The sequence below is a fragment of the Trypanosoma theileri genome (assembly GCF_002087225.1).
Source record: "Trypanosoma theileri isolate Edinburgh chromosome Unknown TM35_Tth_2_V1, whole genome shotgun sequence".
In the NCBI taxonomy this organism is placed as follows: Eukaryota; Euglenozoa; class Kinetoplastea; order Trypanosomatida; family Trypanosomatidae; genus Trypanosoma; species Trypanosoma theileri.
This window is the reverse complement of record NW_021639844.1, coordinates 567,954-576,979: the sequence shown is the minus strand read 5'-3', so window position 1 is coordinate 576,979 and position 9,026 is coordinate 567,954. Positions and strand designations below refer to the sequence as shown.

The following is a 9,026-nucleotide window of genomic DNA, read 5'->3' as shown; positions in this document are numbered from 1 at the left end:
TATATATATATATATATATATATATATATATATACAGCAAATGTATTTGGTAGGCAATATAGTTTACATCTCTTACTTTTACTTAAAACTCAAAAACGTTTAGGTCTTCTGCTGGGTGCCGCAGCAACACGTGCGACTCTTCGAAAAACTGGTGGTAATGTCGTCGTCGTTGTTGTCGTCGTTGTCGCACCTTCTCGTACTGCACGAAGTGGTGGTTTAACAACAGGTTTGGGTATTGTCGGTACAACTCCCATTACCAAAACCCTCTCTTTACCATTCTTGTCAAGCATATGATGGTGTGGTGTATTACAGATAGCAGCCATCGCATTATTTGTGGGAATTGGTGAACGACGAGAGGGAGAAAGAGACTGAATTCGTGGACGGGACCATGGGTTTGGTGAGGGTGGTACACTACCCACTCCCATTGGACCAACCATCGTCACATGAAGAGTATCTGAACTATTTTCAGGATTACTACTATTCGTCTTGCTGTTATTTTCTTCTTCTCGACTGTATTCATAATCTCCATCATAGTTACTCCTCCCATATTTAACTCTCTCACTTTCACGGTAGCTTCCCAATGGGGATGAACGCATTTTGTGGGCATTTTCCCAAACACGCTGTTGCATAGATGCTAAAAGAGAATTAATGGTTCGTTGAGCAGATTCCGATATACTTGAACGTGGATCAGAAGATGATAACTGAGACCGTTGTTGTTGTTGTTCTTCTTCTTCTTCTTCTTCTTGTTCTTTTTGTTTCTTCTCTTCTGTTTGATTATCTTGACTGTATTTATACTCTCCTGGTCGTTCTTGATCTTGCATCTTTGACTCATTCACTTTTCCTTCCACATGATCACGACTATTTCCTGGAATAAAATAACCCTCTAAGGTGACATGATGATCTCTCTGTGAAGTCTCTAATCCTTCTTGTTCGTGTCCATCATGTGATCCTTGTAATGGTGAGGAAATACGTTTTTTACTGTGCCAGCCAGAAACAGATGTACTACAATTGTTTCCCTCTTCCTCTGGAGTTGCGGTAATCATCTTGTACGGTTTTCTGCGAGCAGAATCTATTTTACTACTGGATCTCTTGGGTGTAGATACACCGCTGGTAATTAATGCTACTTCATGCACCTCAGACTCAAGCGGATATGCACCAGACTCACTATCATTATCACTTTGATCTTTATCTCCTCTTTTCCTTCTACTGCTACTACTTCTTCTTCTTGATCCTCTGTGTCTCCTCGGTGTGCAGGTACTACTCTTCCGGCTTAATCGTGTACCGGCATTAGAGTTACGTGATGGGGAGTTAGACGGTGTTCGTTTACCCACAGATGAGTGTGGAGTAGTCGTGGGCGGCAGCGGATCGGTGATAAGATATGATTTGCGATACAACAACATATTATCACGCCGTTTTACTTTCAATCGGTTGTGGGCTCGTAGTAACTCATTCACATCAACACAAAGAACACCCAAATGGGTTGGGCGACTCATTGTCTTATTGTGTATTTTTTTTCTCTCTAGAAGGGGGAAGGGGAGTTTGGTGAAAGAGTTTATGATTGACAATTGTCTCTTTTTTGTTTTTGTCTGTCGAATCTACCCTTTTTTCTCTCTCTCTAGTTATCTCTCTTTCACCTTGTATCTGTGTGTATAAGGTGGTGTTGCCAGGCAACTAATAAATGAAAAAAAAAAGATGAAGGCAAAAAAAAAAGAAAAAGAAAAAGAGGTACATCAGCCAATGCAAAACCAAAAATAAATAAAAAAGCAAATACAAGAATAAGAGTCATATCAATAATAATTGAAGAATCAAGCAATAAGATACACTATTGCAAAGAAAAAGAAAATATAATAAAAAGGCGTGCTGTAGTAGTAGTAGTAGTAGTAGAAATCACACGCATCTATTTAAACATGAGTCTAGGACTGTTCACACCAAACTGTACATCGATTCGTCACCCTTCTTGTACTCGAATTTTTCTCTTTCTTTTTAAGGGAACGAAGAACACAAACACAAAGTTCAACAGAATCAAGCAATGAATAAATAATTCCATACGCATAGCTACATCACCTCTACGTATATTTATATTACTCATTTAAATAAACACACACACACACAGACACGAACACTTACAGACTATGTACCAATAAAGAGAATAATAATAATAATAATAATAATAATAATAAAAAGGAACTATCTGTTTAAAAGAAAGTATCCCGAGGAAGTGGCGGGAGATTCACTGCCTGACAACGTCTTTCTAACTCAACAAGTGTAGCGTTTAGTAGTTTCTCTCCCTTTTTCAACTCAAAATGCAAATCCTTAATCATCTGATTCTTCCTCTCTAAGGTACGATCCACTTCAGTGGCGATAAGATCTAATGCAGCAGGTTCAAGATGCATTGCATTAAGTACACCATCCAACTGTGCATCTCTTTCTTCTACCAGTGCGTGTGATTCAATTAATCTCTGTTGTAGTACTTCATTACGTTCTTCCACTACTTCCATCGCTTGACGAAGAGCAGACTCGAATTTAGATTTAAGTTCTTCCCGTTCTTGATGAACGCGAGAATAACGTTCTTCTAGAGCTTTATGTTCCTCTCGTAAACGCCATATTTCTTCACGTAGTGAACGTAATTTAGCACGAGTCATACCAAGACTACGTTTATCTTGTTCATATTGTTTTCGTTTTTGTTGTAATTCTGCTACTTCACGTTGAGCCTCCTCTAAAGGGGCCACTAAATTTTGATTTTCACGATCAATATCATACATTAGTGTTTCGTTATGTTCGTCATTTTTCTTCATTTGAGCTATTTCCTCTTTTAGAGATTGAATAATCTCTAAATTATTAGTAGTAATTTGATTGTAGTAAGCTTTCATTTCTTGAAATTTCGCTTCATGTTGTTGAATAAGAGCATTAATATGTTCATTCTTTCGCTCTTCAATTTCATGAATTTCTGCACGTCGACGTAATTCTAATTCATCTCGTAAAGCCTTGAGTTTAGCATCATACGCGGCCTGTTGACGGGCGAGTTCTTTTTCATGACTCTGTTTCTTTGTTGCTGTAACCATATAATTATGAGAGTCCCGTTGTTCCTCAATTTTCATCTCATAATTCTCCGCTCCCGTTTCCAGTTGTTTGGTATGTTGCTGCATAAGGGTTCGAATATTATTCATCCGCTTCTGATGTTTTTCCTCTGCCTCCTTCAACATCCGATCACTCTCTTCCTTACAGGACTTCACCTTCATCTTATGTTCATACAACAGGTGCCGCACCTTCTGCTTGTAGACTTTCATCTCGACCTGATGGGCCCGTTCCATCTCCTCGAGGGAGGCCTCGGCGTTGAGAAGGGCGTCCTGCTGGTTGGCGACCTCCCGCCGGGCGAGATCCCAATACGCCTGCACCTTGTCGCGCTCGACCTGAAAATAATTCCGCTGCCGCTCCGCCGCCGCGAGGGTCGCGTGGACGGGGGCGACGGCCGTGAGGTCCGCCATCGGGTCGCTCGGCGCCGCGACCGACTTGGTCCTCCCCACACGCGCAGTCTTTGGGGGCATTCACACAAACTCCACAAAGATAAAGATAAATAAATAGATAGATAGATAGATAGGTGTGGTGAGTGAGTGAGTGAATCAATGAATGAATATAAATGAGAGAGTGAGAGAGACAGGAGATGAAGAAGAAGAAACTAACACACTGTCCTACTCTAAAAGATGTGATTCATAAAAAGAAGAAGAGAAAAAAAAAAAAGAAAAAGAGATAGTGTATACAGAGAAAAAGGAATGGAAAGAACAGGAAATAAACCAAAAAACATATATATATATATAAAAGGAAATCAAAGGTAATAGATTTCTCAACCTTTTTTTCCTGTATGTGTGTTTTTCTTTCTTCTTTTTTCGGTAGTTTCTTTTGCTTTTTTTTTCTTTTGCCTCTCTTTCTTTTCTTTTTTCTCCTTCATATTGCTTTCTTGTTGTCATCATCATAATCATCATCTTTATAATCGATACTTGTAAAGATAATATGTCAAAAGGTTTCCCCCAATCTAGACACTATCCAAAAACTCCGCCAAAGACTTCTCTGCTGCCATAAACCACGTCTTACGTGTCCAGTGTGCATACCGCATCCCAGCACGCAATCTGATCTGCAATGCCAAAAAGTACTCATATCGTGCTGTGTGTGCAGAACCCACTGCATGATTTACCTGCGCCGTAAATTCATGAACTTGTGCTAATTGAGGATCACATGGATTCAATACACGATGTACACTCTTATGCATAATATCAAGGTATTCAAGACACATGGAGGCATCATGTTCTTGCCATGCTTTTTGACACCATGTATCTATTTTTCTAAACACTAATGCATGACTGTAGTGAACATAATTTGCTTGAAGTAAACGTACCAAACCACTTGTTTTATCCGCTTTAACAGTTGATAATTCCTGCTCTTCATCAAGGCAAAGATGAATTTCATTCATATTTGGATGGTAACCACACTGTAAACAGATCCACTCATCCAATCGACTACAATCACCAGGAGGGCAAATAACACCACAATCACGAGGACATTTGGGACAACGAAAGGCACGAGCGTAATCTAACTCCTTTACGCACCATCGACATGAACAACCAGTATGAATATGTTTATCAATATTTGGTATACCGCAAAAAAAATATTTTAAAAATTGTAATCGTTGTGGTTGAGTCATATAGGATGATCCAAAGAAACTTCGATAAATACACTCTCCTTTAGTAATATCTCGACATGCCACTAATACGGCTACAGAAGGAAGAAAAATACGATCTGAACAAGGAGATCCCCATGGTAAAAGTTCTTTCTTCTTCTTATTGTTGTTATTGTCATTATTATTTTCATTATTATTATTATTATCATTATCATATCGGGTGCTAACAGTGTTATAATTAAAAAATCCCTCTTTTCCATAGCAATGGGATGCTGGTGAATCCAAAAACATTATAAAACTATTAGGGCGACATTCATGTGGAATAAGTCGCAAGAATGGAAAACATCCACTTCGCATTGGTAAATCTGGTACCTGAATAGGAATAGCATAACGTGAAAAAGTCCACAATAGTCGTGCCAGACGATCAGGTTGATGTAAACCCATTCTACGAAAAAATCCACAGTGTAACATCACAAGCGTATCGTTTCTGTTATTTAAAAACAAACAACCACCAACCGCTGTTGCATCTTTTTGCATACAATCTAACAGTACTGGTGGAATACATTGAAGAAGCAATAAAGAGGTTTCTCGTAGTTCTTTGTTTAAAAAAATCATGTCTTCTAATGATGTACACCATTTTTCAATAAATTTCTCAGCAATCTGTGAACGACGTAATGTTTTACTTCGTACTGTAAAAGGAGACTTATCACACAATCCTAGATGTAAAAGATGTTCATTAATATCCGAATTAACAGGAAGAAGTTCCAAATCTCCATAAGATATTATAAATGAAGAGATAAACTGTGCATATCCTGTTTCAATTAGTCTTACTTTTCCATTTTGTAAAGAATTAGCGCGAAGCACAATTTGACGTGCGATATTTGCAAGTTTAGAAGAAGATAATACTGTGTGCGTCTCACTTTTACCAATATAAATGTTTTTATTATTGGTATTGTTTGTCTTGTTATCATACTTTTTCATTTGCATTCTATATGTAAATGATGGTGGAGGTAAAAAACGCCACACCAGTGAATCCTCCACAATAGAAAGTTCTGAAACATCCATGGCAATAACTTCACCAGCATGAATAGAGCGTTGGGCTACAAAAGAGTGTGGATGCATCCAATTCACCGGCCCACTCTCAGCGGACTTCATAAATAAACCTTCAGGTGGATGTGATTTAAGTGAATGGGCCCCAACGCGACAAAGCGGAAGTGCGTCATTGGCGTAATATCGTCCCTCCTTTGCTGTGAAGATTGGTGCTGCCATCACATTTGTTCCCGCCGTGTGAGTTCCAAAGTATGGATCATATGTTAATAAAACTGGATCATTCACATCCATATACCATCCTGGAGGAAGTGCGGGACCAAATGGTACGATTTCTTTTACTTTTTCCTCTTTTAATGTTAATTGTGTTGTTTTCTCTTTCAGTGATGATGATGATGATGATGACTCCGTAGGAATATAAAGAGGCGGCAAGTTATTACTTTCATCTGAGTATCGAATACGTGAAATCCACAATTGCAGGGCGAATGCCTCCTCACTATCTAGGCGAACACTCTGTGGGATTGGATCAGCATAAGAAGAAGTTTGATATGAATCATCTTGACTAATAACGCTGGATGGCATATACGTAAGGAGTGGAGGTAAGGCCAACCCAGTGGTCTATATTATAAAAGGCAGAAGAAATTTTAAAAAAGAAAAAGAGCCATCATTATTTATACAAAAAAAAAAATAAAAAATGGCTCTCATTTATTTTTTTATTTTTATTTTTTTTTTTTTTTTTTTTTTGCTCTCAAAAGATAATTAAAAATAAAAATACAAGCCCATACCCATATGTTGGTCGTTTCTCGTTTTCGTTTCTTTTTCTTGAGGGGAGGGGGAGGAGATAATATGCAAACTTCCCTACAATCACACTCTAAAAGATCATCTCTTTTTTCCTCTATTCCTTTTTTCAAGTTCATCTCTCTTATTTACCAAATCAGTAAACTCTTGCTCTCCTTGTAATAAGGTCTTGATATTTCCTATTTGATCACGAATATCTCTCCAGGAGTCTGTTTTTGATTTCTCATCTGCCCATAATTGTAATTCCTCTACACAACTTTCAAATTCTTCCTTTCGACGTCCTGCTTCTGCAGCCATATCTGAAGAAGATGTTAAATAAGTTACACGAGAGAGTGCTGCGGCTCGATAACAATTGTAAGCTTCTCGTTGAATTCGCATGCGTCCAGCAAAATCAAGAAGACGCTTACAGAGATCATCATGTTCAGGTAAAAGTTCACGTAAAGCTTCACAATCATGTGCAAGAGCAAGAGAACGTTGATGTAATGGTGAGGTTGTATCGCGTATAGCTGTTAAAGAATTTAAAATTTCTTCTATAAAAGAACCCAATTGTAAACAGAAACTTGTATGCTCTTCTACATGTTCTTCCAAAACAGCTTTTTCATTCACCTCATATAATGTTTGTTGTAATCTTTCTAAAGTATTTACTTGTAGGTGTACCCATGTCTCATTTACTTCTAGTATTTTCTCTTGTACGGTGGCATTATCCAATAAGGACTCCGCTGTTTCTAGTAAAGCTTTATAGTTACCCGTCATGTCCCTAAAGTATTCTACCAATAATGCACAGAACTCTTGAATATGATCTGGATCATTTAATGCCGCAAGATTTGCCTGTTGTTGACGACACCATAATACCAGACGATGTTGATTTGTCTCAAATTGTTTTAAATTTCTCTCTCGTACTTCACGTTCCTTTATTCCAAAAGCAACACGATTTAATGCACGTTTTCCCAATTGTATAACTGACGTTAATAAATCTTGTGCGGTGGAAAGAATAGCATCTCCTGTTACTATTCCTGCAGGTCCTGCCTTTTCCACTACTGTTTTCCAAGCAGCATGTAATTGTTTCTCTCGGGTTGTCCATGTTTCCCTGTTGGTAACTCCACACCAGGCCGTAAGAGAAGTTGAAGAGACGACTTGAAGTGCGGATTGTGAAAGTAATCCCTGCAATGCCGCACGCATTACCGATAATTGAGCTGTAAAATCTGCTAAATGGGTCATAAATGTTTGATAGGCCTCCATCACTCCTTCACTCTCTGCTGATAATGGAAGTGTTGAGTCTGTTGTTGTTGTTGTCGTTAGTGCTAATGGTGGTACGATTATATAATTTAATTCATGGACTCGTCCTTCTGTGGTATTGCGTAGCATTTGCAGTTCTGCCTCTAATTCGGCCACTTCCTCTTCAAGATCATCCGCTTCCCGTTCGATATCACTCTTACAGGCACTCATCTCACTATTCATTCTGTTTGTGTGTGCGGTGAAACAATCATGCAATACACGGAAAGCGTCTATTCTTGCTTCACGGTTATTTCCATCATCATCTTTCTGTAGTGCTGCCCGATATAGTGTGTTTAGTTCCTCACTTGACTCATTAAACAGCACAAGAAGAGGCTCCATAGAAAAGTATTATTTATATCTCTTCTATTTGCAAGATTAACTACTACACTCCCTACCGAGAAAAAAAAAATAATAATAAAACGAAAGAGAGAAAGAAAAAAAAAAAAAAAAAAAATATATAAAAACAAAGGAGTAAGAAATGGGGGAGAAATATTTCTCCCTCATCTTCTTTCATTATTTCTCTTCTCAGTCTATACTGAGAATTTAAAAACGCAAGGGTCATAAAATATAAATAGAAATAGTTCTTCTTCTGTCAATGTCAAAACCTCATCTACCAGAATCACTACTCTCATAGCTTTCAACTTTTATTCTTCTTCTCCCACCAATGTGAGAAAAAAAGAAAAAAAAAATAGAATCGTGGTACTGTGGTAACACTGACATAAAGAGTCCAACTTCAGAAAAATGAAACAAAAATGAATCCACACATCAAAGCACATACTCGAAGAAACGAATCACCTCAAGAAACTCCATCTCATGTATTCTCACTAAGGGCCAGTGGGTACAAAAAAAAAAAGACAAAAATAAGAAACGACATGAAAAAAAAAAAAATAGGGGAAAATAATAAAAAAAAAAAATTAGAATCGCAAAGAAGAAAAAGAAAAAAGAACAAAAAAAAAAATCTATTCTTTTTCTTTTTCTCTAAACTTTTCATTCATTTTTTTTTTTCTTATTTTTTGTAATTTCTTCCCCTATTTTTTTTTTCTTTCTCACACCTGTTTCTTACTTCAGCTCACGCAGACGGCGGACGGTGGAGCGGACGGTGCTGTTGTTAGGTGTGCTCAGTGTGTAGGCGCCGCCGGCCATTGTCTTGCTGCAGCCATCGCAGCGCCAGATGCCAACAGCCTTTCGGCGGAAGGCAAATTTACCGCAGAAGGAGCAGAAATGCCTCGCGTGC

The 9,026-nt window shown here is 38.1% G+C and overlaps 4 protein-coding genes across 4 annotated transcripts; all 4 read right to left on the bottom strand.

Moving 5' to 3' along the window:
* Positions 1 to 89: 89 nt before the first annotated feature.
* Positions 90 to 1,493, bottom strand: TM35_000023150 (uncharacterized protein; the record flags this gene model as incomplete). The annotated part of the gene is made up of 1 exon (XM_029021633.1): positions 90 to 1,493. One exon carries the CDS (start codon positions 1,491 to 1,493, stop codon positions 90 to 92), a length of 1,404 nt encoding a protein of 467 aa, XP_028887055.1.
* Positions 1,494 to 2,195: 702 nt separating this feature from the next.
* On the bottom strand, positions 2,196 to 3,545 carry TM35_000023140 (T-lymphocyte triggering factor; the record flags this gene model as incomplete). The annotated part of the gene is made up of 1 exon (XM_029021632.1): positions 2,196 to 3,545. One exon carries the CDS (start codon positions 3,543 to 3,545, stop codon positions 2,196 to 2,198), a length of 1,350 nt encoding a protein of 449 aa, XP_028887054.1.
* Positions 3,546 to 4,030: 485 nt separating this feature from the next.
* Positions 4,031 to 6,301, bottom strand: TM35_000023130 (uncharacterized protein; the record flags this gene model as incomplete). Its single annotated transcript, XM_029021631.1, has 1 exon — positions 4,031 to 6,301. The coding sequence occupies one exon, from the start codon at positions 6,299 to 6,301 to the stop codon at positions 4,031 to 4,033; it is 2,271 nt and encodes a 756-aa protein (XP_028887053.1).
* A 297-nt stretch (positions 6,302 to 6,598) lies between these two features.
* TM35_000023120 (uncharacterized protein) lies at positions 6,599 to 8,131 on the bottom strand (the record flags this gene model as incomplete). Its single annotated transcript, XM_029021630.1, has 1 exon — positions 6,599 to 8,131. The coding sequence occupies one exon, from the start codon at positions 8,129 to 8,131 to the stop codon at positions 6,599 to 6,601; it is 1,533 nt and encodes a 510-aa protein (XP_028887052.1).
* Positions 8,132 to 9,026: the final 895 nt, after the last annotated feature.